At 55.2% G+C, this 27,830-nt stretch overlaps 2 protein-coding genes across 12 annotated transcripts in view; one reads left to right on the top strand and one right to left on the bottom strand.

Annotated features, from left to right (window-relative positions):
• Positions 1 to 305: 305 nt before the first annotated feature.
• GRK6 (G protein-coupled receptor kinase 6) lies at positions 306 to 16,815 on the bottom strand. Of its 7 annotated transcripts, XM_054684839.2 has the most exons (17): positions 16,327 to 16,548; positions 12,254 to 12,349; positions 11,114 to 11,226; positions 10,911 to 10,988; positions 10,415 to 10,515; positions 9,982 to 10,074; positions 9,811 to 9,874; positions 9,545 to 9,685; positions 9,117 to 9,307; positions 8,282 to 8,319; positions 8,100 to 8,189; positions 6,922 to 7,130; positions 6,673 to 6,810; positions 2,363 to 2,500; positions 2,147 to 2,281; positions 1,954 to 1,955; positions 1,230 to 1,463 (listed from the first exon to the last, which is right to left on the bottom strand). In XM_054684839.2, the coding sequence occupies exons 1-17, from the start codon at positions 16,376 to 16,378 to the stop codon at positions 1,373 to 1,375; spliced, it is 1,770 nt and encodes a 589-aa protein (XP_054540814.1). In that variant the 5' UTR covers positions 16,379 to 16,548; the 3' UTR covers positions 1,230 to 1,372. The 7 variants fall into 7 exon arrangements, with proteins under 7 accessions (XP_054540810.1, XP_016809840.1, XP_016809838.2 ...); XM_054684835.2 differs by lacking the exons at positions 1,954 to 1,955; positions 16,327 to 16,548 and adding an exon at positions 16,605 to 16,815 and having other exon boundaries at positions 306 to 1,463; XM_016954351.4 differs by lacking the exon at positions 1,954 to 1,955 and having other exon boundaries at positions 306 to 1,463; positions 16,327 to 16,570.
• Positions 16,778 to 27,830, top strand: part of F12 (coagulation factor XII) — a 24,730-nt gene continuing 13,677 nt past the window's right edge. For 2 of the 5 annotated variants that reach the window (XM_063811723.1, XM_063811722.1), the window contains exon 1: positions 16,959 to 17,314. The gene's annotated coding sequence lies outside the window, so the exon portion shown is untranslated. Of the gene's footprint in view, positions 17,315 to 27,009; positions 27,136 to 27,830 lie in introns of all 5 variants that reach the window. The other 3 variants (XM_054684840.2, XM_063811721.1, XM_518130.9) reach the window with 3 other exon arrangements.

Here is a 27,830-nt window from a genome sequence, read left to right as displayed (position 1 = left end):
GGGCCCGCCTTACCAGCAGTCAGAAACAGACCCACATCCCAGTGGGCACCCAAGGCTTCTTTCCTTAGGCCCCATCCCATTTAGGAAGTTGGGAAACCCACTGGGTGAGCCCAAAGGCTACCAAAGCCTGGCTGTCTGGAGAGGCTAGTTCAGAGTCAGCCCTGGGGGCTCCTGGGCCTCGGAAGGGCACACCCTGCTTCCCTCCAGGCCCACCTCCAATCCCTTCCCGCTTCCAGCTGGGCCAGGGGAGCAGGAAGACCCCTGGAGCACCGGAAGCAAGAAAGAGGCAGGCAGGGGCGGCTAGCCAGGTTTGTGCTCGGACTGTATTCACACAGAGACATGTGGCAGCTTACGTTGGACAAAACGAGTAATAAAAATTGGCTTTAAATATGGAAAAAACAGGGCCCTGTAATCCCATGCTACCCTAACACTGGGACCAGGATGGCCATCACAGTCTGGGAAGGGCCAGGGCTGGGGCCTGGGGCACAGGCACAGCCTCGCCCTATCCCCTTCACCCATACAGGTACACACGCGCGTGCACGCACCCCACAGGCGCACACAGGAAGGGGCGGATTATTGCTGGGCACATGTGTCTATTGTTATGAGGGGAGTCCGGAATGTTTGAGGGTTGACCAGGGATGCCCCACCCCTTTCTAGGGGCTGGGCTTGGGCGTTTCTGAAAGAGGTGTCTGCAGGACAGAGCCCAGTATCAGGGACCAGGCTGTGGGAGCTGGAAGGCAGAGGCAGACCTATCTGGGCCGGCCAGGGCAGTGGGCTGATGGGTATCACAGGCAGCCCAATCTCTGGCCGCTTTGGCACAGGCCTAGGGCATACAGAGGCCCCAGACCCAGCGCTGACAAGCACTGAGAAGGGACAGCTTTGGGCCCCAGAGGGTAGCAGCCTGAGCCCAGGGCAGCAGGGGGAGGCACGAGTCTTACTCAGAGGCCAGGGGTGGCCAGCACAGTGCTGAAGGCTCAGGGGTGTGACCACCCTCAGCCATCCAAGCTGGGCCAGAGGAGCCTTGAGTTTGGCAGTGGCTCCTCTGCCAGCTCCCACTCTCCCAGCCAGGGCTGGCTGCCCCCAGGAGCCAAGGCGGGGGCGCCAGGTCTGCGGTGGGAATTAAGAATGCTCTGGTCGCTATATACATTCGTACAAATACATAAATACAGAAAGTCCCGAGCTCCACGGAGAAGAGCTGAAGGGACGCACCTTTGTCCCAGGGATGGCCCAGGCCCTGCCAAACTCAGCCAGGCCAGGGGCTGAGGGACGGAGGACACTGGGGACAGCTCCGTCTGTGTTCCCCAGGCCACGACTTGAGTGGACAATGGGGAAGATCACTGTGCAAAACTGTAAACGGCGCTCGGAGTAGCTGCTACCGCCAACTGCTGGTGGGGGCCTCGGGCTGGGGGCTAGAGGCGGGTGGGGAGCTCTTCCTCGCTGTCGCTGCAGTTTCCACAGCAATCCTGGAGGGACGGGGAAGACACGGAGGGAGGGAGAGAGGCAGAGCAGGTGCCATTAACCACGAGGGACGTCACATGGGGCCGACTCTGCCAGGGCAGGCCAGGAGCTGCCTGAGGGGTGCACTCTGGGGAGGGGCCTCTCCACAAGGAGCCTGGAGCAGCAGCTCAGGCCACACGTGGGTGGGCGTCATTGCAGAGGCTGCCGGCAACAGACTGAAGTAAGGGGGCTGGGTAGATCCCATGGTCTGCCAGGGCAAGGCCTCTGCCCAGCCCTCTCCCCTGGGGCTGGCAGAGACAGGGCACGGGGAGACAAGCTAAGCAAAGCTGGCAGCTGGAAGGGGCCAGGGTGCAGGGAATCAAAGCAGTGGGCAGGGGGAGTGGGGCGGGCACCAGCCTTCTTTCTCCCACATCTTGCCTTTGCCATGGAAGGGCTGCCCGTGGCTCCCCGAGGCCAGGCAGCAAGGCCAACCCACGGGGAGCCCACACTGCTCACCTCTGGAAAGAGAAAAGAGGCCATGAGCCCAGCCAGGGGTGGGGGACAGGCGGGAATGAGGCCAGAGACCCTGGGCACCACAACAGGACTGGAGGACGCCCACTCCCAGCGCATGCGGGCACCGGCTCTGCCTCCCACCCACCGTCCCCTGGAGCCAGGTTAGGGGCCCAGGTAGGCCGCTGCTGGGGCTTACTTGGCGACTGAAGAGTCTCTGCAGCAGTCCCTTTTTAGGAGGTGCAGGTGGCTGGCCCTTCCAGTCCAGGTCTGGGGGAACTGAGCCATCCAGCCCAAAGACATTCAGCTCCTGGAAGCACTCGGTCTCCACCATCTGCTGAGGAGCAGGCGGCTGTGACAGCTGTCCCCAGGGCAGCCTCCTGGAGCCCACCCCACCAGCAGGGCAGGCCCCCACCTCGTTCTGCCAGGGGATGGGCACACTGCCTGTGGCAAACTTCTGGTAGAAGTCCTGGTCGGTAGGCTCCAGCTCCACGCCCTTGACCGTAGAGAACTGTTCAATGTCCAGAACATCCTTGCAGTAAATGGCCTGGGGCTGGTGGGACAGAGGCAACGGTCAGATAGGAAACACACACACGCACACGTGAAGGCAGCTCAGCCCTGATTCTGCCTCGGGTCTTGGCCTAGTGCTGCCTGACACCAGCAGCTCTCTGATTTGGAGAAACCAGGTGCCCCACGCACTTCCTAAGTGGGGCAGGCCCTTCTCTCCGAAGCCTGGTTTTCCCCTCTGTGAACTGCGTACGTTATTCCTCACTGCTCAATGACTGTGAGGCTGTGTAAAGACCAATGCCAGGCACCTCCTTCGCCTGCCCACAGCTTCCTGGGTATGCAGTTGGGGCGGGGAGTACAGGCTGAATCTCAGCCGGCCCCTCCGCTGGGCACCACCACGCAGAGCCTGGAGCTGGTGACTCCCTGGCTCCCCGCCCTGCGATGACCTGGGACTTGCCGTCTTCTCTCCCAGCCAATCAGAGGACTGGCTCGGTCTCCCACTGCTCCACCTCCCCAGACCCACACTGGGAGCCCACCTCAGCTCCAGGCGGCCACCTTCTTTTTTATCTTAACATTGTTTTCTAAATCCTTCAATTAAGATGTCAATTAAAATCATTGTCATGTAAAATGGTACAGCTGCTTTGGAAAACAGTCTGGCAGTTCCCCAAAAGGTTAAACATCATTACCATATGACCTGGTAATTCTACTCCTAGGTATAGACCAAGAGAAATGGCGGCATCTGCACACACAAAAACTTGTACAGGAATGTTCACAGCAGCAGTAACAGCCAAAAAGTGGGAACAATCTTAATGTCTACCAACTGACGAACAGATAAGGAAAATGTGGTCTATCCATGCAATGGAATATTATTCAGCCTTAAAAAGGTATGAAGCACTGATCTATGCTACAACATGGATGAACCTTGAAGATACTATGCTAAGTGAAAGAAGCCAGGCACAGAGGATCACATACTATGTGATGCCATAGCTATGACATGTCCAGATTAGGCAAACAGAGACAGACACAGAGTAGACTGGTGATTGCTAGGAGCAGCGGGAGGGAAGAATGGAGAATGACTGCTAAGGGTATGGGTTTTTTTTTTTTTTTTTTGCAGAGTGGGGCAGGTAATGAACACACTCAAGAATTTATCGTGGTGCTGACTGCATAATTAAAAAGCCAATGAATTGCACTTTTTTTTTTTTTTTTTGAGATGGGAGTTTTGCTCTTGTTGCCCAGCCTGGAGTGCAATGGCGTGATCTCAGCTCACTGCAACCTCCACCTCCTAGGTTCAAGCGATTCTCCTGCCTCAGCCTCCCAAGTAGGTGAGATTACCGGCATGCGCCACCACGTCCAGCTAATTTTTGTATTTTTAGTAGAGACGGGGGTTTCACCTTGTTGGCCAGGCTGGTCTCGAACTCCTGACCTCAGGTGATCCACTTACCTTGGCCTCCCAAAGTGCTGGGATTACAGGCATGAGCCACCACGCCCAGCCGAATTGTACACTTTAAATGGGTGAATTGTATGGTATATAAATTATATAAATTAAACTCAATAAAGCTGTTAAAAAAATATCATCAAGCTTGCTTTTTCATCTACTGCTTCTACAAAGTTAAACTCCAGGGCACTGATTTTATCTCCGACTTTGAATGGAAGATCCAGAGGCAGTGTGGTTATTTCAAGGTTAAATGAGATGACGTACACAGGAAACAGAACAGACTGAGTGGCAGTGCCAGCCTCAGGGGCGAGCTGATGAAAGTCAGGCTCTCTTAGTTCAAGTGCCTCTGACAGGGCCCACCTTTGCTTTGGAAAACAGTCTGGCAGTTCCCCAAAAGGTTAAACATAGTTACCGTATGACCTGGTAATTCTACTTCTAGGTATAGACCAAGAGGTATGGAGGCCAAGGCGAGCAGATTACTTGAGGTCAGGAGTTCGAGACCAGCCTGGCCAGCGGTTCCAGTGAGGCCCATGTGAGGCAGTCACTCAGGGCAGTAGCCCCCTCACTGGCCTCCCCACTTCCACTCACACCCACTATGGCCCACTCCCCACACCTCACATTCCTGCCCAGGGTCCCCCAGTGGTCCCATCTTGCTGAGAACCTGCCGGCACTCCTCTTTGCCTGCACGGGCTCGCTCAGCCACACAGGTGTCCTCGCGGCTGCTCCACCTCATAGGGCTGGCCCCTGCCTCAGGACTACAATACCCGGCTGTTTCTTCTGCCTGGAATGCTCACACCCCAAACCTTGGCATGGCTCTCCGCTTCACATATTTTACATTTCTGCACCAGCACCACCTCCCCAGAGACCACGGTGTCTAAAAGCGCTCCCCCCACCATCATTCTCTGCCATCTTCGTAGCTTGCTTTAGTTTTTTTTTTTTTTTTTGAGATGAAGTTTCACTCTTGTTGCCCAGGCTGGAGTGCAATGCGCGATCTCAACTCACCGCAACCTCCTCCTCTTGGGTTCAAGCGATTCTCCTGCCTCAGTCTGCCGAGTAGCTGGGATTACAGGCATGCGCCACCATGCCCAGCTAATTTTGTATTTTTAGTAGAGATGGGGTTTCTCCATGTTGGTCAGGCTGGTCTTCGAACTCCCAACCTCAGGTGATCCGCCTGCCTCAGCCTCCCAAAGTGCTGGGATTACAGCGTGAGCCACCGCGCCCAGCCGCTTGCTTTAGTTTTCTTTGTCACACTTAACATTACCTGGAATTCCTTCTGGCTTACTGGTTTGTTTGGGTGTGTCTCCCACTAGAATGTAAGGGCAGGACTGGCTCCAGTGGGCCTCATTATCTCCAGGGTCTGGCATAAATGGGCACTCAGCTATTTGCTGAATCAATAAACGTGTGTGTCATTGACAGCTATCAACCTGGCCTGCCCTGCCCATCCTTCGGGCCTCTCCAGTGTTCCTGGTGAACCGTTAATTACAGGACCAGTCCTCATAGACATGGGAAGGGGAAAGCACATGACCTCATCTTAGCCAATCAGAACCTTCCCTATGACTGTCACACACGAGAAGCCTAATTCAGGGGGAGGGAAAGAGTCAACAGGTTGAAGGCCAGGCAAGAGCTGGAGAATCGTGGCACACAGCAGGAAACCCTGGAGCTGGCCCTACTTTGGGACTTTCTGGCCAAATGAACCAATACACTCCACGTTGAGCTTAAGTGAGTTTAGGTTGGTTTTCTGCCACCCGGACTCTGACAACTAGAGGATACTCTTGCCTGCTGGGTGCCTGGCCCACTGAGATGCTCAGTTAACAGGTGAGACTCCATAAGGAAAAGTGACCACCCACAGAAGGATGGCCAGCCCAACAGCCCCTCCCACTGCTGGCAATTGCATTGTAGTTTTCCTCTGGGGAACTGAGCTCCCCCATTGGTGCAGGTTCGGGTGGGTGTATGATCTGGGTGTGGCCAGTGAGGGGCCTCTGAGCAATGAGAGGCAATGGGCATCAGCTTTGGGACTTCTTTTCCCCCATGAGGATTTCTTTTGAAATTATTGGGCAAGGGCAGGCGCGATGGCTCACTCCTGTAATCCCAGCACTTTGGGAGGCCGAGGCGAGAGGATCACCTGAGGTCAGGATTTCAAGACCAGCCTGGCCAACATGGTGAAACCTCGTCTCTACTAAAAATACAAAAATTAGCCGGGCATGGTGGTGGGCACCTGTAATCCCAGCTACTCAGGAGGCTGAGGCAGGAGAATCGCTTGAACCTGGGAGGCAGAGGTTGCAGGGAGCCAAGATCTCACCACTGCACTCCAGCCTCGGGGACAGAGCAAGACCCTGTCTCCAAAAAAAAAAATTAAAGGAAGAAAGGAAAGAAAGGAAGAAAGAAAGGAAAAAAGAACGAAGGAAGGAAGGAGAGGAGAGGAGAAGAGAAAAGAGAAGAGAAGCTCTCTGTCTACTGTGGTGGCTGAGCTGCTGGGGCCCACTGCTGCCGCACCATGGGGAGAGCTACCCCAACATGAAGACTACACACTCAACAGTACAGTGAGGGGAAGGAGAGAGAGTTCCTAGGACATTGTCAGAGGCTCCAAGCCCCATCCAGGCATGCCACAAGCCAGACCCATCCTGGGGCTTTTCCTTTTTGTGAATTATCTTTATTTCTGTGGCTAAGCCACTAGATTGTTTTTTCTGCCACTTGCACTGGACGCATCCTGGCTGATACTACAAGAGCCCCTGAGCCCCAGCCCCGGCTGGGCCCCGCCCTCAGCAGGAGTGGGCTGCACTCACGTCAGGCTTGAAGGGCGGCTCCAGCATGCCAGCTCCCAGCCGCTTGAAGTTCAGCTTCTTAAAGAGGGGGTGCTCCTTCACCTCGCGGGCACTGCCCCCACGACACCCCAGGCGTTCGGCAGGGTCCTTGCAGAGGAGCTGTGGCAGGGGTGAGTCGGCCAGGCAGGCCAGGCAGGTGAGTGGGTGGGAGGGAGGGAAAGGTGCATCCACCCCAGCCCTGGCTGGCCAGGCTTCTGCGAGCTGCCGTACCTGTGAGCAAAGTGAGCGGGCCTGCGGGGAAAAGCGCTCGGAATACTCCTCGGGGACCTCCTTCACCAGCCGCTCCACCTCCTCCCGCTTGATCTTCTTCTTCCTCTGCTGGAAGGGCGACTGGCCTGCGATCATCTCGTACAGGAGGCAGCCGAGCGCCCACCAGTCAGGGCTGAACGTGTACCGTTCATTCTTCACCACCTCCGGAGCTGGGCGGGCGGCATGGGAGTTAGGGCTGGGCAGGAGGCGGGCAGTGGACCCTCAGGCCCCAGGAACGCCAGTGCACGTTAGGTCTGGGATACACTCACACCCGCTGGCCAGGCAGGCACCATCCCAGCTTGGAGGGGACCTTGGCCAGTAGGAGAGCACAGGCCCCATCAAGCGGGGTGAATACGGCCCTGCAGGAGGCCGTGCCCAGGGTCCCCGGGTCTTCAGATTTTACACAAGAAGTCAGAAATCTGTATTTTGTATGTGAAACCATCTGGCTTACTAAAAACAGTTTGACTTAAACACAAATGTAGGCCAAATTGGGCCCATGTGGCTACCAGTTTGCAACTTCTGGATTTAATATCAGCGAGAAGAAGGAAACTCCTATTTTCTGAATACCTCCTACCTGCCAGGGCAGCCCTGTGGGGAGTTTTCCCTGAACTCTCCCTTTTCATCTTCCAGGCAGCCCTGGGAGGCAGGTATGATGAGTGTTTTCCAGTGGAGCAGAGTGAGGCCGGGAGCAGCGGAGTGTCTGGTTCAAGGCCACGCAACAGGCAAGAGGCGGAGCCTGCAGAGCCAGGACTCTGCCTCCTGCGTCTCTCGGTCTCCAGGTGGAATGTGGGGCCTCATGTTGGCCCCTCCACTGGCCTCCCTCACAGATGGGCACAGGGAGGGCAGGGACTGGGGCCACGGAAACAGGTTTGGGTCTCTCTCCTCCATCTCCCGGTAGCCACCTGCAGGCTCAGCCATAGCAGGGTTTAATAAGTATTTAGCAAATGAACGACATGGCTTCACAGCTGTGTGCGGCCCCGGCTGAGTCTTGGTCTCCTAACCTCTAGAAAAGGAGCATCGGCATGGGCCCTTTCTACTGAGGCCCCTTTTGAGAGACTCCCAGACAGAAGTGGGTGTGGCTGGGTGGGTGGATAGTGAGGGAACCCAGGAGGCTACTGGGCCGGGCAGAGAAGACTCACCCATGTAACCCACGGTGCCCACACGCCCTTTGATGGTCTGGCCCTCGGGCACATGCACAGCTAGTCCCAGGTCAGAGATGCGGATGTGGCCTGAGTGTGGGTGGAGAAACAGGTGGACCCGTTAACAGGCCAGGCCTCTGCATCTCACCCCACCCTGACCCACCCCAGGCACCCTCACACACCGTGGTCATCCAGCAAGATGTTCTCGGGCTTCAGGTCCCTGTGCAGAGAGAAGAGCAGGGTCAGATGCTTCTCAGTTTGCCAGGGAGTCAGACGGGGCCAGCCCCCCCAGTTCACTCGCCTCCGGGGGCCAGGTGTGGAGCAAGGTGCGAGTCTCATTTGCTGCCAGGGCGACAGACAGCCCTGCTCTCCCTGGCAACAGCCCGGACTCAAGGGAGCAGAGGAAGGATCTAGAGCCAGGACTCCCAGGACTCTCTAGATGAGTGGAAGACAGCTCCACCCCGGAGGGGCCTCCCCAGTGGAGACCAAGGAGTCTCCACCCCTTGGTGACTGACTCTGCCTTTCCTCTCTATCAAATGGGACTACTCATCCGTCCCCTGACTAGGCTGTTGTGAGGCTCACAGGAAGTCGGCAACAATCAGAGCCAGGGTTCTCTCTTACCCAGCCCTGTGTGCCAGGCACTCTGTACTTAGCTCACTGGGCCCCTCCAGTAGGAAGTTGGGCCTACTTCTAACAACCTGGGAAGTAGGAATTATAGTCTCTGCTTCCTAGAAAAGGAAGCAGTGTTGGGAGCAGGGAGCTCCTGGCCCAAGGTCACACGGTGGGGGGTGGAGGGGTGACAAAGTCAGGACACCCCGTGGGTCCACCAGAGCCCAAAGCCTAGGTCTGAGCTACTCAGGTTGGCCTGGCGTGTGAGTTAAGCCGGTGCCACAGCCCCCAAACCAATGTCCTTCTGTAGTCTGGCCTGATCGGCAGCCTTGGCCACCCCCGTCCAGGCCCAGCTGCAGTCGCTGGCAGGGAAGGACTAAGCCCCTGGGGTGGCCGAGCCCTCCCCACCTGTACACGATGCGCTCCCGGTGCAGGTCCTCCAGGCCGCAGCAGATCTCGGCGGCGTAGAAGACGGCCCGCGCTTCGGGGAAGCCAGCCTGGCCCATGTGGTAGATGTGGAACTTGAGGTCGCCCCCGTTCATCAGTGTCAGCACCAGGCACAGCGCGTCCTTGGTCTCATAGGCGTAGGCCAAGCTCACCTGTGGCCGAGGGGACCCGAGCCCTCAGGCAGGAGCTGCGGGGCGCTTGGCGGCAGGGCTGCCCAAAAAAGCCTTCTCGGTGCCACTCCTTGGGCCCAGCCTGCTCCCCAAGCCTGGTGTCAACACCCCAAACCCGCCCTTCCCGGCATCCCACGTGGGAGGGTGGGGCCTGGGGGTTGGGGAGGGCCGGTGCGCCAGTGTGGCCAAGGGGAAGGGAGAGTCTCCTTCTGTACTTACTACAAACCTACTGTTCACTTTCTCCAGGATCTGCTTCTCGTTCAGCGCCATGGCCTCCCCTTTCCGCTTCTTGATCCGCTTTTTCTCTAGCTTCTTGCAGGCATACATCTTACCTGTGGCCCGCACCTGGCAGGCGCACACCTGTGGCCAGACAGACAGGGGCGAATGGGGGCCAGCTGTGCCATTGCTGGGCATCCAGGGGGTGGTCCAGGTCCCAACACACCCACCCTATTCACTCTCCCAGGGGCTCTGGCCTGGCCACTCACCTCCCCAAAGCCACCTTTGCCCAGGACTCGGTATTGCCTGAAGGTGTTTTTGGTCACTGGCTGCCTGTGGCAAGGGGTGGGGAAGCAAACGCTGGCTGAGCAGGAGAGCCCAAGGCCTACGAAGAACCCCGGCGACCTGGCCTGTCCCGGCCCAGCCTTCAGGGAGCTCACCTTTCCAGCCACTTCCACTGCAGGAAACGGTTGAAGTAGATGCTGTCGAGGTAGTCGGCAAAAGGGGCCACGCTCAGGTACTCGTGGGTCAGCCTGTTGAGGAAAGGCAGGCCCAGCTCACCCGCCAGCCCCTGACACCTCGGGCTCTTGGCTTGCTGGGCCAGGCCTCCCGTTCTGCACAGGCTTAGCCCACAGGTATCGTCATCGGCCAGTCCTCCTGCTAACCCCTGAGCGGGGAGACACACAGCCTGTGCTGAAGCTGTGGGTGCTACTGAGAGGGGAGGCAGCCTGCTCAGGTCACACAGCAGGGGCAAGGCCAGGGCTGGGCAGCTGAGCTCCCTCACCAGCCACCGAGCTGTTCACAGTCTTCCTGGCCCCCAGAAGCCCCCTCCTCTGGGCATAATTCCAGGCTTGTGGGCAGGGACAGGCTTACCGGGTGAGTTCCTGGAAAAGGTCTTTGCAGGGACCCTGCTCCAGCCGCTGGGTGCAGTTCATCACCAGCTGCCGGGGGACGTCAGGGATGAGGTCAGGACCCTGGGAACAAGCCCCAGACAGGTCAGTGCAGGGGCTCCCTTGGATGGCTGCCCACTTCCAGGGGAGAGGGGTCAGGCAACTCGGGCTGGTGCCATGAGAGGCTGCAGGCCAGGGTGTGCCAGCCAGCCTGGTTGCTGAACTCCTTCCTGCTGCCCACCCATGAGGCAGAGCGCAGCAGAGCCACTGGGAGGCCGCCTGGCCCAAGCCCAGCCCATACCCTGGGCTGCATGCCCGCCGTGCTGCCTGGAGCAGCTCCAGGGCACTCTCTGTCCAGGCTGTGTGTTATGTGCGTCTGTATGAAGAGACCACCCTCAGAAGCCCGACACTGTGGTCACTCCTGTGCCTGACACGGGGCTCTGGTGGCTCCCATCATCTCTCCATCGCTGCTCACTCACCGTGTGGCTCAGAAAATTCTGCGTTAGCTGCCGCCCACATGCTTTCCGCTTGTCATCCGGGGTCACTTCGTACTCGGCCTGCAGGGTGGAAAGCAAAGAAGCTGGAGGTCTGGGCAGGGCAAGCAGCAGGTGTGGGGAGGAGGGGCACATGGGGCCAGGACCTCAGCCACCCGCGGGGCTGGGCAGGGCTGGGCTGCACTCACCACCCCATCCAGGAAGGCGACGCAGCGGCTCAGCTCCGGCCTCGTGGCACAGAACTCTCGGAACAGCAGGCGCCCAATGGGCTGCCGCTCGCACAGGCTGTGATAGTCACGCTCTGTTGGCAGTGATGGAAGCTGCTGGGTCCACAGCCCGAGAGCACATGGGTGGGGCATGTGCCCACACCACCAGGCCCTGGGCCCCCACAACAGCTTCCAGCTCTGCAGTGTGGTAGCCACAATCTTCTTCAGAACCCTCACCACAACCCTCAGGTGGGCACAGCTGTTTTGGGGCTGTGAGGCCCAGAGAGGCTAACTGACTAGCTCAATGTCACACAGCCGGGAGTCTGGCTCCAGAGCCCAGGCCTCCATCCACCTCCCTGCATTGTCTCCTGATTTACACGACTTGCGTATGTCACGGTACTGGGGTTGGGTGCGGTCCGTGAGGTTCCGGCCCAGCCCAGCTGGGGCCAGGCCCACACCTGCTGCCTGCCTGGCGAAAGTGCGAGAGGAAGCTGTGGCTTCCGGCAGGCTCTCAGCTGGGCCTCCTTCCCAGGAGGTGGAAGCAGCCCGGGTGTGCTCTGCCCACGTGCAGGCCACCGGGGGCCTCAGCAACCCTGGGTACTGCTCGGACCTGGGGCCTTGGCCAAGATTGGCAGGAACTGGGGTCCTGGGCCCTTCTGTCCCCTCCCAGGAGTAACCCTGTCACACTGCCCAGGCTGAGGGCTTCTGGTCAAGGATTTGCTGGGCACCCCTCAGGGCTGGGCCTGGGAGGCTACGCCCCAGCCTGGGGGTCCCAAGGCAGTCAGTCTGTGGGCTGGCCCAGCTGCTGCTCCCTCTGTCCTGTGGGCCCTGCTCACCCTAGCTGGCTCTCCTTTTCAAAGTGGAATCAACTGCCCCAATCTGCCCCTGCCCTATTCCCGACACCCGCTTCAACCACCCTCGGTGTGACCCTGTTTGCTGTCTGCTCTCCACCCATCCCAAGCCCGGGAACTGAAACTGGGCTGAATGGTGCAGTCCTCATCCTCCTGCTCACTGGAGCCCCCAAGTCTGCCCCTCTGCTCCGGGGCAAGGTCTCAGGGGAGGCTCCCCCGGCCCCAGCAGGGCCCCTCGCCTCAGCACCCCCAGTCTCTGCCCAGGCCTCACCGAGGCTGAGCCGCAGCTCTTCGCACTGGCTGATGTGAGGGAACTGGAGCATCTGCCGCCATTTCTTGCTTTTGCCTTTGCGATTTCCACCGCCACCTGTGGGAGCAATAGGACACTGGGTCTCGAGTCCCACTGCCTCAGAACTGCCTCTGGGTCCTCAGTGCGGTCCACGGCCTCTAGGGCCCAGCCAAGGCAGAGCCGAGGCAGAACAGCACCTCAGGCCTTCCCTCTGCACGCTCCAGCACGCCCTTGCTGCGTTCCAGGACACACGTGCTTCTCCTGCTTCAGGCTCCTGCACTGGGAGAGCCAAGAGAGGCAGTGAGGTCGCTGCGGGAGGACAGTGTTCCAAGTAGCTCCAACAATGGGTCCAGCCCCAGTTGCTTCCCGCCAGGTAGGAGTTCCCCCGGTGAAGAAAGGGGAGAAGGACGTCACAGTGCTGAGAAGTGCAGAAGGCCCAGGAGGGAGAGATTCTAGGCCAGTGGGGCAGGCCTGAGAGACGCACAGGGCAGCATGGGGACAAGGAGGCTCCCAGGCCTCTATCATCAGGCCCCACATCAGAGATATCAGACGCTCAAATGAGGCAGGGGCAAGGGGGCTGGCACCCAGGACTCCCCGTCCCCTGCACACTGGGGCTTCCCCGGTCCCCTGCCTGTCTTGCTTGACCTCGCAGACACCCCATCTGCAGCAGCTGAGGTCACGGCAGCAGTTCGATTGCCTGCAGAGCCCAACAGGTGTGGGAAACGTGGGCCAGATGTGAGATGACCAGGAACAGCGAAGGCCTCGCTGACAGGGCCAGCTGCAGGAGAACGCCAGCTGATTGCTTGATTGCTGCTAGGAGGGTTTCTGGCTCAATGTGGCCAGCTCTTCTGATTTTTTCAAAAGCAGCCGGAAATGCAGACTCTAACATAAAATATTGGCCCCCATTTTGTTTAAAAAAAAAAAAAAAAAACTCACTGCAGCCAAATAAAATGTGTCAGGGAGCTAGCCAGATGTGTGTGGCCTGTGGGCCACCAGGTTGAGGAGGGTGGAAGGGGCCTGAGCCTCCCAGAGCTGGGTCTGAATCTCTGATTCACACTGTGGCCCATCACTCGCTATCTGTGAACCTCAGCCTCTCCATGTGTGTTACGTAGTGAATGGGAGACACTGTCCACATCAAGTAGGGCTGAGTCAAGAGGTGAACCCCAACTCCAACAACGCCATGGCAACCTTAGACAACCACTTTCTCATGCTGGGCCTCAGTTTCCCCTCTGGCTTTCCAGTCCTGTATACATCTGGCCTGGCTGAGGGCAGGTGGTGCAAGGGCAGAAGTTGCCTTCTAGGGAGGGGGCAAGGCTAGGTCCCTAGACGACTCCCCGACCTAAGCTGCCTGGAGAAGGAAGTACTGCAGGGGCCCATTGAGAAACTTGCTAGAGGCCTCCTGCGAACATGCCCTGCAGTCATTGCTTCACTGTGAGTGAGCAACAGACACCCACCCCTCAACCCAGGGCAAGGCCTTCCCAGAAGGGGAACTCTTCCCCCACACCCACAGGTCCCTCACCCAACCCTCCATCCGCCAGCCTCCCACCCTCAGTTACTTCCTCCTCCCCCCTCCCAGCCACATCAAGGCAGCAGCAAAGAGTCACATGCAAATATCCTGTCCTGGGCTGCCCAGTCAGTGGGGCTCTTCCCCACCCTCCCCGTCCCCTTTCAGTGTCCCTGGGCCCCCTCCCCATGCCTCTGAGTGCCTGGGAAGAGAAGGGGTACTGAGGGAGGTCTCAAGCCCCAGCGTTGTCCCACTCCATCCTCACAGCAACTCTGCCAGAGCAGGCCCAATTTCATATGAAAACTGAGGTTCTGAAGTGAGCAATCAATTCACCCAAGATGACCAAGCCCAGAGTACACCCAAGATGACCAAGCCCAGAGACCAATCCTGGGTACAGGATTCGTACCCAACTCCCTACGGCCACAACCCAAGCTCCTTTCCCACCCCAAACGTGGCTGGCATCTATTAGGTGCCAACTGTATACACACACCAAGGGTTCCCAAACCCCACCTGGGGCCTCAGATCACTTGAGAAGCCGTCAGGGGCCCCAGCCTCAAGCTCATGAAAAGCCAGTTGATGAGTTGGTTCTGATGCAGCCCGTCCAGGCGCCTGGGCTCAGGACTCAGTGACAATCAGGGTTTCCTTTAGTCTTTATATCCCACCCCCAACCGTTCCACAAAAAGGGGTACTGAAGTTGAGAAAGAAGAGACATGTTTAAAGTCATGCAGGTCGGCCAGGCACGGTGGCTCATGCCTATAATCCCAGCAATTTGGGAGGCCAGAGGCAGGTGGATCACTTGAGATCAGGAGTTCAAGACCAGCCTGGCCAACATGGTGAAACCCATCTGTGCTATAAATACAAAAATTAGCTGGGTGTGGTGGCATGCACCTGTAGTCCCAGCTACTTGGGAGGCTGAGGGAGGAGAGTCACTTGAACCCAGGAGGCGGAGGTTGCAGTGAGCCCTGCACTCCAGCCTGGGTGACACAGTGAGACTCTGTCTCAAAAAAAAGCCATGCAGGTGGGAGGGGCAGAGCCAAGTTGTCGTAAGGGTTCTCTAGTGGAGGTACCAGTCCCCAGTCTGGCCACACCACCCTGTGCCTTGCCCATGGCCTGACAAAGCTTGTCCAAAGGTACCCACACTCTCCGGCCAGGCAGTGCCATCAGCAGGCCTGAGGCCTTAACTGGCTACAGCCCTAAGGAAGAAGGCCTGTTTCGGCCCTCCCCACCCCTCCTCCCTGGCTGGTTGGATGACGAGGCAGAACAGAATCGGCAGATGCCCCCAGAGGCTGGGAGGAAGGCCTAGCCCATGGGCTCGATAAGGGACAGGGGATAAGACAGGCTCCCCAGGCAATGAGGACCCAGCCTGCCATGCCATTTCTGGGCTGCACCTCGCCAGAGCACTGGGTGGGCAAGGGGTGCCAGGTGTAGCACCCAGCTGAAGGCTCCTCTGGGCTTCCTATAGACTGTGCCGGTCATCCTGTGTCTTAGGCCTGAGTCAATCACAATCTTGCTGTGTGACTGATGCTAATCCCTGGTTTGAGCCTCAGCTTCCCACATGTAAAATATGGTAGAAAGGTGAAGCAGATGACTTTTTAAGCCTGGAAGCCCAGCAAAGGGTGGAAAAACTGTCACAATCTCCCTCCTTGCCCTGGAGTTCCAAAAAGAAGGGTCTTGTTTACTGCTGCTTCCCCAGCACCCTGGAAAAGGTGGGGCAGAGTGGGTGGTCAGTGATCATGTTACTGAGGTGGAGTGTGGCAGGTGGGGGCAGACTGACCACAAGGCAGTGAGGACCCGATCTGGTCCTTCTGTGTCTCCCAGGACCTGCACAGAGCAAGTGCCTGATAACATCTGGGGTGGGAGCCACGAGGAGCTACACACACACTCGGTCCACCAGACTGGTTTCCCCAGCCAGACCTTTGAGCTTACAATACTGACAGAGCAGCATGCTCTGCTCCCACTTCTTTCTGTGTCCGCTAGCCCCACTAGACCATGGGCTCCCGGAGGGCAAATATCCATTCACCTCTGCCCTCAGTGTCCTGAGGCACGGAGCAAGTGGCAGTCCTATAAGTAGCATTTGTGGCCAGGAGTTTCCCCAAGTCAGGTGGGCTGTGCTACGCAGAGGGTCCGTTTATTCATTCTCCAGCTTTACCTAACACCAACTTTGTGCGGGATTAGGCTAGGGTGCTGGGGTCTGGGCCCCTGGCACGTGGGGCATCTTTACACCTCTCACCTGGAGGAGGCTTGTCTCTCAGACAGGCTCTCCTGGGGCTCCGGTCCCACCCTTCCCTCTTCGTCTCACCTTCTTTCACTCCTTCACCCCCACCCGCCGCGAGGGCGGCGGCCTGACCCCCGCCCCTTCCTGGGCCCCGAATCCCGGGGGCAGGTGCGGAGGAGGAAGACGACGGGCCGGAAAGGCTCGTGTCTGGGCGGGGTGTAAGGCGCAGGGCCCGCGGGCCTAGGGGATCCGACGGCTGGGTAGCCCTGCGGAGCTCAGACGCCGCGCACTCGCGCTCCATGCACCCGGGCCCGGCCGCCCACCCGGCCGCCTCACCTTCCCGGGCCTTGAGTAGCACCGTGTTCGCTACGATGTTCTCGAGCTCCATGGGCTGTGGCGCCGCCAGGCCCGCCGGGCCGCGCCGCCGGCCGGGATCGCGCGCGAGTGCCGAGGCCGGATGGCGATCGGCGCGGCTCGGCGCGGTTCGGCTCGGCTCGCAGTGACCGCGCCGCGGCCTCCCCGGCCTCCCCGGCCGCCGCAGCCAGCCGCACACTCTCCGCCCCCTCCCGGGGGCCACCCCGGCGCTGGCCCGCCCTGCCCCGCCCTCTGTTTACCTCATTTGACCAATCACCGGGCAGAAGCTCCCCGCGCCGTCTTCCCATTAGTCTTCCTCTTCATTTTTCCCCCGCCCCCCCAGCTGGGGACTCGCTCAAAGAAGTACGGGGGCGGGACCAATCACGTCACCTCTTCCTGGTTGGTCTGAGGGCGGGGTTCAGCCCCTAGGTTCGAATTTCTAGGCTTTCGTAGGATACCAAACTGCCAATTAAGGCCGAGCCCTCAGCCGGGACAATGGAGGTGGGTACTCTGGGGCACGCCCAGGAGGCCGAATATGTGATTGGGTGAAGAAGACGTCCGTCATCTCAAGTACTGCATTTTGATTGGGTCGTCGCCTGAAGGTGTGGCCCGGCAGCCTTTGGCTCGCAGATGGCTTTTCTAGGGTTTTGTTGGGGACGCGCTCCGTATCCTGGGCCTCCTGCGGGCTGGCAGCGAGTTTGTTTGGTCCACTTGTGTGGCCGTATTCCCTTGGGTCGGCCCCAATCAGGAGGGCGCACATCGAAAGAGGGAGAGACAGGGAGGAGGCTGCGGCCTCGCAGCCGTTCCCCGACCTCTTGCCCGGTCGCCGCAGGCGCCCCGCCCAGCCCCCGCAGCCGGATGTTGTGATTTCTCTCCACCCACTCGGCCTCGCCTTCCCTCGGCCTCTGCTGCCTTATAAGGCAGCGCTACCACCCCTAGACCTCGGGATGAGTTCACACCCATTATACAGGTAGGGAGCTGAGGCGCCGGACGTCAAGTGGCTGGCTCCAGCCCGAAGACTACGGAGAAAACAAGGCTGAAATCTTACAGCTAATCAACACCTTGTAGCTTAACACCCCACTTCCTCCACCCCCTACTTCACGCAGCAGGAAACAGGCTTGCCCAAACTCCGCGAGTAAGGCAGAGCCGGATCCATCTAGGCTTCTGTAGTTCCTATGCATTCATTCATCCGAAAATACAGAGCAACACCTCTGTGCCAGGCACCAAGCCAGGTGCTGGAGAACACAGTGATGGCAGCAAGATAGCCAGGCTCCCTGCTTACTTGCTAGAAGTGGAGGGAGCAAGTGAGGGCAGGGTGAGATAAAGGTAATTATTCTGTAAATAAACAAATAGATGGTTTCAGAGAGTGACAACTGCTCTTCGGACGTTAAGAGAGTGTGTGACACTCTCAGGGTGTGACATTTGAGCGGATGCAGTAGAAGCAACAGCAAACGCAGAGGCTCTAAGCCAGACTAAGTGGTGTGTTCAGGGAATAGGAGAAGGCGTCTGCAGCTTCTGGGCCCAGTGGTCTGAGATGAGACAGAAGGAGCAAAGGCACTAGCTAGGTCATGGAGGACTGTGAACACGTCCAGGAGGTTGAAGTGTTTTTGCTAAGTGAAATGTGAAACATTTGAAAGAATGATTTATATTTTAAAAATATCACTCTGGTGGATTCCTAGGGGACCAAGAGTGGAAGCAGAGCAGTCAGGAGTTTACAGAATTCCAGTAAAGAGATGGTGGTGGCCTGGACCTACAAGGTGGCAATAGAGACGGAGAAAAGTGGATGGATCTAGGATCTAGGGAGTTAAGTACCTTAAAAGAGGGAAACCCTCCTGGCTAATGCGGTGAAACCCCGTCTCTACTAAAAATACAAAAAATTAGCCGGGCATGGTGGCAGGCACCTGTAGTCCCAGCTACTTGGGAGGCTGAGGCAGGAGAATGGTGTGAACCTGGGAGGCGGAGCTTGCAGTGAGCCGAGATCGCGCCAATACACTCCAGCCTGGGCAACAGAGTGAGACTCCGTCTCAAAAAAAAAAAAAAAAAAAAAAAGGGAAACCCAGGGCCCAGTGGAACATAGGGCAGGTACCTCACTTAGTGAAGGCTGCTGTGTCCAAGTGAAATCTGAAGATTCAGTGAAAATGTGCAGGTTACTGGAGTAGGGAGGGAAAGAGCCTTCTGGACAGAGGGGTATCACATGTTCGAAGTTCCGTAGAGGAAGTCAGGAAGGGCTCCTGCGTTCAGCACCTAAGCATCCAGCTAGGGTTTAAAGGTACACAATGGTACACAATGGGGTCGACATGGGGGCAAGAAATGAGGCTGAAGTCTTAGGAGGGGCCTGGATCAGGGAGGGCCTTGAGAGCCACCTAAGGAATTTTGGACTTCGTCTTGAAGGTGGTAGGGAGCTCTCACGGAGGTTTTGAGTAGGGTGATCAGATTTGCTTTCATAGAGAGCTCTGGGCTGCACTGTGAAGGATAAGCTGAGGGGAGGGGGCTGGCTTGTTGTTGTTTTAGTTCCCAACATCTGAAGCCCTTCCCATTTGAGAAGAATCCTATGAGATGTGGAGGCAGACCCTGCCTTCAACTCAGGAAATCAAAGAAGGGAGGTAGAATTTTTTCTCCCAGGTCTCTGGTAGCTGGAGCACAATTCCAATGTTTCCAACCAGGTCTTTGAATCTAGAGCATGTGACCGGCACAAGACATCAGGGGGATCATTTAGAATTCACTGTGGAGGCCGTGGAGGTTGGGGGAGGCAAGGAAGGCAGTCAAGCTAGGCCCTTCCTGGGGGAGGGGGATTCAGCAAGCCCCCCAGGCTGCCCCGTCCATTCCTCATCTGCTTAGTTACTCAGAATTGGCTTCCTTGTCTGCAAGCCAAGTATCCTAAGACAGGTGAGAGACCTTTTAGAAGGAACTTTTAGAGAGAGGAATGATGGTGCCCTATGCTGGGGCAGTGGCCAGGACATGCAGACAGGTGGACAGATGGAGACCTGGCATGTAGCTGGCATGAACAGGACATGGCAATAGATAAGAGGTGAAGAGGAGATGTCACTCAGGAAATTTCGTTCCAGCTCTTTAAGCCATTTTCCACCTACAGCCAAAGTGATATTTTTAAAAGGGAAAATTGGCTAAGCATGGTGGCTCATGCCACTTTGGGAGGCCAAGGCAGGCTGATCACCTGAGCTCAGGAGTTCGAGACCACCCTGGCCAACATGGTGAAACCCCATCTCTACTAAAATATAAAAAATTAGCCGGGCATGGTGGTGCGGGCCTGTAGTCCCAGCTACTCAGGAGGCTGAGGCATGAGAATCGCTTAAGCCCTGGAGGTGGAGGTTGCAGTGAGCCAAGATCATGCCAGTGCATTCCAGCTTGGGCAACAGAGCGAGACTCCATCTCAAAAATAAATAAATAAATAAGAGGGAAAATCTGCCACCAACCATCTGAGATGTGCACGTCTAGGAATCTATCTTACAAATATCATTGCACTTAGTCGGGTGCTGTGGCTCACGCCTGTAATCCTAGCACCTTGGGAGGCCGAGGTGGGTGGATCACGAGGGAAGGAGTCTGAGACCAGCCTGGCCAACATGGCAAAACCTATCTCTACTAAAATTTAAAAAAATTCGCCAGGTGTGGTGGCGGGTGCCTGTAATCCCAGCTACTTGAGAGGCTGAGGCAGGAGAATCGCTTGAACCTGGGAGACAGAGGTTGCAGTGAACTGAGATCGTGCCATTGCACTCCAGCCTGGGGGACAGAGTAAGACTCTGTCCCAAAAGAAACAAATATCGTTGCACTCAAGCAAAATAAGAAATGCTTAAGGCTGGTGGGGCCTGGTCGCTCACACCTGTAATCCCAACACTTTGGGAGGCAGAGGCGGGAGGATCACTTGAGACCAGGAGTTCAAGACCAGCCTGGCCAACATGGCAAAACCCCATGTCTAGTAAAAGTCCAAAACTTAGCCAGGTGCGGAGGTTGCAGTGAGCGGAGATTGTGCCACTGCACTCCAGCGTGGATGACAGAGTGAGACTCTGTCTCAAAAAAAAAAAAAAAAAAAAGAAATGTTTTAAGGCTATTCATTGCAGCATTGTCCAAAAAGATGGATCATACTAATTGTCCTTAATAGAGACTGATTAAGTAAAATGTGGTCCTTTTCTAACCAGGAATATCATGTAGCTATTAAAAAAAAAAGCGTGGAAGTGCTTGTATACTGATATAAACAATCTCCAAGATATATTGTTAAGTGGAAAAAATCAGGGTGCAGAACAGTGTGTAAGGCTTGCATAAGAAGTGTCTGGGCTGGGCACAGTGGCTCATGCCTGTAATCCCAGCACTTTGGGAGGCCGAGGCGGGCGGATCACCTGAGGTCAAGAGTTCAAGACCAGCCTGGCCAACATGGGGAAAGCCCATCTCTACTAAAAAACACAAAAATTAGCCGGGAATGGTGGCATGAGTCTGTAATCCTAGCTACTCAGGAGGCTGAGGCAGGAGAATTGGTTGAACCCAGGAGGTAGAGGTTGCAGTAAGCCGAGATGGTGCACTCCAGCCTGGGTGACAGAGTGAGACTCTGTCTCAAAAAAAAGGAAGGGTCTCGATAGATTAAGTTCTGCTGCAGTAACAAACAATCCCAAGTTTAAGTGACCTAAAACAACAAAAGTTCATTTCCTGCATACACCACATGTCTAACACAGCTTGTTGGGTGGTGGGGTGGCACTACACATAGTAGTCACTCAGGGCCCCAGCGTAGTAGGGGCTTCATTGCAGTTTGTGCTTCTACAATGGCAGGTGGTGAAAGGAAATGGGAAATTTGGTAAATCATACAATGGTCCTTAAAGCTCGCACCCAAAAGTGACACAAGTCACTTCTGCTCACATTTCATTGGTCAAAGCAAACCACATGGCCACAAGTAGCTTTCAAGGGGTGGGGAGAAGGGCTGGCACGGTGGCTTATGCCTGTAATCCCTGCACTTTGGGAGGCCAAGGCTGGTGGATCACCTGAGGTCAGGAGTTTGAGACCAGCCCGGCCAACATGGTGAAACCCTGTCTCTACTAAAAATACAAAAATTAGCCAGGCGTGGTGTTGTGCACCTGTAGTCCCAGCTACTTGGGAGGCTGGGGTGGGAGAATCGCTGGAACTCAGGAGGCGGAGGCTGCAGTGAGCCGAGATCGTTCCACTGCACTCCAGCCTGGGAGACAGAGTGAGACTCTGTCTCAATAAATAAATAAATAAATAAATAAATAAATAAATAAAGGAGTGGGGAGACACAACATTACTATGGCAGATTATATTTTCTAAAGATGAGTGTAACAATGCATTCCCATCCCATGGGCACCTCTGCAATGGAACCTTGCCACCCCCACAGCAAGAGATAGAGTTTAATTTCCCTCCCCTTGAATTTGGTCTGACCTTAATGACTCTCTTGTCATCGGTGGAATATGGTGGAAATGATGCAGAGTGAAGTCTGAGGCCAGGTCAGGAAAGGCCATATGGCCTGGCTGTCATAAAATGCCGGCTCTCCAGAACTGTCCTCTTGGGCTCTTTCCTCACAGTCAGCTGCTGCTGTGAGAAGCCCTAGCCAAATGGAGAGGCCACATGTGTGTGCTCTACTGTGGTTGACAATCCCAGCTGAGCCCAGGACGCTGGGATGATCCAGTCATCCCACCCCCAGCACCAGACATGTGAGTGAAGAAGCCTCCATATGATAATTCTAACCCCTGGCAATTTGAGTCACCCCCAGCCATGCAAGTATCCAGCTGAGGTCCCTGGCATCTTCCCTGCTGAGTGCTGCCTGAATTCCTGACCCATAGAATCCATGAGCATGATAAAACAGGCCACTAAGTTTGGAGTAGTTTGTAATGCAGAAACAGGTACCTGGCATCACTCCTATAGGCCTGGAAGGAGAAAAGAATTGGAAATGTTTGGTGAACAACACTAACAACCACCACAGACAGTTTTGCTTATATATATGTTGCCACCTTGGGAAGGCCACGTGAGGCAGCAGAAATGCTGCTTGCATCTGGGAAGGGGTAGTTAAATGGCTGGGGATGGGGATGGGAGGGAGGTTTTTCACCTCCCTTTTTGCACCTTTAATCTTGCATTGTGTGACTGGATGGCCTGTCTTAAAAACAATCAGCCGGATCCTGTCACTCTTACTCAGAACTCTCCAGTGGCTGCCTGTGGTAGGCAACCTCTAAGGTACCCCTGCCACCACGGATCTCTGCTTCTTCCTGGTCCGTGGATCTCTGCTTCTTCCTTGTATTCACACCCTTAAGATCCCCTTAAGTGTCAGGTGGACCTCCTGACTCACTTTTTTTTTTTTGAGATGGAGTTTTGCTCTCCTTACCCAGGCTGGGGTGCAATGGCACGATCTCAGCTCACTGCAACCTCCACCTCCTGGGTTCATGCAATTCTCCTGCCTCAGCCTCCCAGGTAGCTGGAATTAAAGGCACTCACCACCACGCCTGGCTAATTTTTTGTATTTTTAGTAGAGACAGGGTTTCACCATGTGGCCAGGCTGGTCTCAAACTCCTGATCTGCCCGTCTCGGTCTCCCAAAGTGCTAGGATTACAGGTGTGAGCCACTACACCCGGCATTTTTTCTTTTTCTTTTTTTCTTTTTTTTTTGTTTTTGAGACGGAGTCTCGCTCTGTGGAAGTCTCGCTCTGTTGCCAGGCTGGAGTACGGTGGCTTGATCTCCACTCACTGCAATCTTTGCCTCCCAGGTTCAAGCAATTCTCCTGCCTCAGCCTCCCGAGTAGCTGGGACTACAGGCGCGTGCCACTACGCCCAGTTAATTTTTGTAGAGATGGGGTTTCACCATGTTGGCCAGGCTGGTTTTGAACTCCTGACCTCAAGTGATCTGCCCATCTCTGCCTCCCAAAGTGCTGGGATTACAGGCGTGAGCCACCAGGCCTGGCCTGCCCCCGGCCTTTTCGTTTTTTCAGAGTCTCGCTCTGTCGCCCATGCTGGAATGCAGTGGTGCAATCTCGGCTCACTGCAACCTCCGCCTCCCGGGTTTAAGCAATTCTCCTGCCTCAGCCTCCTGAGTAGCTGGGATTACAGGCGCTGCCCACTACGCCTGGTTAATTTTTGTATTTTTAGTATAGATGAGGTTTCGCCATGTTAGCCAGGCTGGTTTCAAACTCCTGACCTTGGGTGATCCGCCTGCTTCGGCTTCCCAAAGTGCTGGGATTTCAGGCGTGAGCCACTGGGCCGGGCCACGTTTTTTTTCCCTAAGAGACAGGGTCTTGCTCTGTCACTCAGGCTCGATCAGAGCTTACTGCAGCCTCCACCTCCTGGGCCCAATCGATCCGCCTACATCAGCCTCCCGAGTAGCTGGGACTACATGCGCATGCCACCATACCCAACTAATTAATTTTTTTGTAGAGATAGGGTCTCCCTCTGTTGCCCAGGCTGGTCTCAAACTCCTGGCTCAAGCAATCCTCCCTCCCTGGCCTCCTAAAGTCTTGGGATTACAGGCATGAGCCATGGCACCCAGCTTGACTCACTTCCAATGGAAGGAATGCAGCCAAAGTGATGGAATGTCATTTCCAACATGAGATTACTAAAAGATTGTGGCTACCGTCTTACGTAACTCCTCTTGCTCCCTCACTGGCTCAGTCTGAGAGAAACCACCTGTTAGGTTGTGAGATGGAGAGACCCTATGTGGCAGGCAACTGATGTCTCTAGCCAACAGCTTTGTAAGTGAACTTGGAAGTGGATCCTTCCCCCGGCAGCCTCAGCTGACCCTCCGATGCAGCCTTGTGAGAGATGCTGATCCAGTGGCACTCAGTTAAACAGTGCCGGGTTCCTGACCCATAGAAACTGTGACCCATAAATATCTTTTTTAAAAAGAGTTTATGGCCAGGAGTGGTGGCTCACACCTGTAATCCCAGCACTTTGGGACGCCAAGGTGGGTGGATCACCTGAGGTCAGGAGTTCAAGACCAGCCTGACCAATATAGAGAAACCCCATCTCTACTAAAAATACAAAATTAGCCAGGCGTGGTGGCACATGCCTGTAATCCCAGCGACTCAGGAGGCTGAGGCGGGAGAATTGCTTGAACCCGGGAGGCAGAGGTTGCGGTGAGCCGAGATCGTGCCATTGCACTCCAGCCTGGGCAACAAGAGAGAAACTCTGTCTCAAAAAAATAAAATAAAAGCTTAATTGGCCAGGAGCAGTGGCTCACGCCTGTAATCCCAGCACTTTGGAAGGCCAAGGCAGGCCAATCATGAGGTCAGGAGTTCGAGACTAGCCTCGCCAACATAGTGAAACCCCATCTCTACTAAAAATATAAAAATTAGCCAGGTGTTGTGGTGGGCACCTGTAGTCCCAGCTACTTGGGAGGCTGAGGCAGGAGAATCCCTTGAACCTAGGAGGCAGAGGTTGCAGTGAGCCAAAATCGTGTCACTATACACTCCAGCCTAGGCAACAGAGCGAGACTCTGTCTCAAAAAAAAAAAAAAAAAAAAAAAAAAAAAAAAGTTTAATTGATGTGAGGCTGGCCCACGTGAGAGAACTGGAGTTATCATTGAAATCAGTCTCCATAAATGTCATTTTAAGCTGCTAAATTTTGGGACAATTTGTTATGCAGCCATAGATAATTAATACACTTCTCATTACACTTAAAAAATAAAACCTCCTTGAGGCTGCAGTGAGCCATGATCATACCATTGCACTCCAGCCTGGGTAACAGAGCAAGAACTGTCTCCAAAAAAAAATAAATAAATAATAATTTAAAAAACCTCCTGTAGTCCCAGCTACTTGGGAGGCTGAGGTGGGAGGCTCACTTGATCCTAGGATTTCAAGGCCAGCCTGGGCAACAATATAGTGAGACCTAGCTCTACAAAAAATAAACAATTAAAATGTTAAAAACCCTATGTTCTTCCCCGTGGCCCACAATGGCCCAACTTGATCCGGGCCCTGCTTCCCTCTCCAGCGTTATTTCATGCCCTCTCCTTCTCATTCGGTGTGCACCAGCAGCCACACGCTGAGCTTCTTCCTGCTTCCATCAGGAGCTGCACTGTCCAACATGGTAGCACCTAGTCACATGTGGCTACTTAAATTAATTAAATTTGGCCGGGTGCGGTGGCTCATGCCTGTAATCCCAGCATTTTGGGAGGGCGAGGCGGGTGGATCACCTGAAGTCAGGAGTTCAAGACCAGCCTGGCCAACATGGTGAAACCCGTTTCTACTAAAAATACAAAAATTAGGCGGGTGTGGTGGCAGGCACCTGTAATCCCAGCTACTTGGGAGGCTGAGGCAGGAGAATCACTTGAACCCGGGAGGTGGAGGTTTCAGTAAGCTGAGATCACTCCATTGCACTCCAGCCTGGACAACAAGAGTGAAACTCCATCTCAAAAAATATATATATTAAATCAAGGCCAGGCGCAGCGTCTCATGTCTCTAATCCCAGGACTTTGGAAGGCAGGAGGAGGATCATCTGAAAGTAGGAGGAGGATCACTTGAGCCCAGAAGTTCAAGACCAGCCTAGGCAACACAGCAAAACTCCGTCTCTACAAAAACTACAAAAAATAGCCAAGCATGATGGCTCAGGCCTGTAGTCCCAGCTGCTCAGGAGGCTGAGGTGGGAAGGTGGCTTGAGCCTAGTAGGTTGAGGCTGCAGCGAGCTATCATGCACCACTGCACTCCAGCCTGGGCAACAGACTGAGATCCTGTCTCAAAACTAACAACAAAAAAATCAAACTTCAGTTCCTCAGTGACACTGGCCATACTTCAAGTGCTCAATAGCCCTGTGTGATCAGTGGCTACTGTATTAGACAACACAGAGAAAACATACATGATCATGGAAAGTTCTCTCAGATGGCACTGGTCTGGAAGAAAGACGGGCTTTTATTTGTGTAAAGACTCTATCTTGGCCAGGAGGGAGCGGTGGCAACAGTACCACCAGCCAAGGTGTGAAGGATGGCAGGCTGGGTACCTTCTGATCCCCCCAACGTCTCCTTGAACAGGCAGTTCTGCAACCACATGAAATCTATGTCCCAAGTCCCTGCTAAAGAGGAAGGGGGGGCCGGGCATGGTGGCTCACACCTGTAATCCCAGCATTTCGGGAGGCCGAGGTGGGCAGATCACAAGGTCAGGAGTTTGAGACCATCCTGACCAACATGGTGAAACCCCGTCTCTACCAAAAATACAAAAATTAGCTGGATGTGGTGGCAGGTGCATGTAATCCCAGCTACTCAGGAGGCTGAGGGAGAATTGCTTGAACCTGGGATGCGAAGGTTGCAGTGAGCCGAGATCGTGCCATTGCACTCCAGCCTGGGAGACAGAGCGAGACTCTGTCTCAAAAAAATAAAAATAAAGAGGAAGGGGATTTGTGTGTGTCTGTGTGTATCCAGAAACCTGTGAGCAGGACTCAATGGTTTCTCATCCCATGGACCCACCGCCCAGCTGCAGAAAGACAGAAGCCAGGTCAAGGGAACACTGCCTTTCTGCTCTGGTCTACAGCAATTGGTGGAAGACAGCCAGATGTGCAAGAAGATCTAGGGACAAGTGTGCAGAAATTATAGAGAAAAATGTATCCACATTGGAAAGTTTATTTGTACACCTCTATGGATTGAGCTCCAACCACACGCCAGGCTCTGCCGTTTCACATGCAATCCCATTCAAACACCTCAACAAGTCTACCAGACAGCATGAGTGCCCATCCCTCCCTACAGAGATGTGGCAATGCAGATTGAGAGAGGCCGAGCTCCTTAGCCGTCATCACACTGCGAGGCGGTGGCCAAGGTGGGAGTGGAAGCCTTCCTGACTCAAGTCCAGTGCTTCCCTACCCTGCTTCTAAGGTCAGTATTTTCCTGTCCTTTAAACTACTGACTTACCCATCATGATCACATGAAGGGGTTTGTTTTGTTTTGTTTTGTTTTGGGAACTTCCTGGTAACAGTGTATGAACTCTGGCAGCATAAGTTAGGACTTTTGGTTGAAACTAAAATTAGCTCAGGCAAAAAAAGGAATTTTGGGGTTCAAGTAACAGAAAAGCATAGGCGGTGGTTCTGACTTCAAGCGTCTCTGGATGCTGGGTCTCAAATGGTGTCATTCAAAATCTGTCTTTTTCTTTTTTTTTTTTTTGAGATGGAGTCTCACTCTGTCACCAGGCCGGAGTGCAGTGGCGCAATCTCGGCTCACTGCAACCTCTGCCTCCCTGGTTCAAGCAATTCTCCTGCCTCAGCGTCCTGAGTAGCTGGGATTACAGTTGCGTGCCACCACTCCAGGCTAATTTTTTTTTTTTTTTTAGTAGAGACGGGGTTTCACCATGTTGGCCAGGATGGTCTCGATCTCTTGACCTCGTGATCCACCCGCCTTGGCCTCCCAAAGTGCTGGGATTACAGGCGTGAGCCACGATGCCCGGCCCAAAATCTGTCTTTTTCATACCCTGGCTCCACTCTTTTTTGTTTTTTTTTTGAGACGGAGTCTTACTCTTTTGCCAGGCTGGAGTGCAGTGATGCAATCTCAGCTCACTGCAGCCTCTGCCTCCCAGG

The sequence above is a fragment of the Pan troglodytes genome, chromosome 4 (assembly GCF_028858775.2).
Source record: "Pan troglodytes isolate AG18354 chromosome 4, NHGRI_mPanTro3-v2.0_pri, whole genome shotgun sequence".
NCBI lineage: Eukaryota > Metazoa > Chordata > Mammalia > Primates > Hominidae > Pan > Pan troglodytes.
Note: the sequence above shows the minus strand (reverse complement) of the source record. Positions and strands in the feature narration are given on the sequence as shown.

What these genes read in the sequence shown, in the direction of transcription:
- GRK6 (XM_016954349.4), bottom strand. Translation starts at nt 16,378, where the DNA reads ATGGAGCTCGAGAACATCGTAGCGAACACGGTGCTACTCAAGGCCCGG. An exon ending in CTTTTCCAGGAACTCACCCG is followed by an intron (nt 10,075 to 10,414) that starts GTAAGCCTGTCC and finishes TTTCCTCAACAG; the next exon opens with GCTGACCCACGAGTACCTGA. An exon ending in CAGTGGAAGTGGCTGGAAAG is followed by an intron (nt 9,875 to 9,981) that starts GTGAGCTCCCTG and finishes CCCTTGCCACAG; the next exon opens with GCAGCCAGTGACCAAAAACA.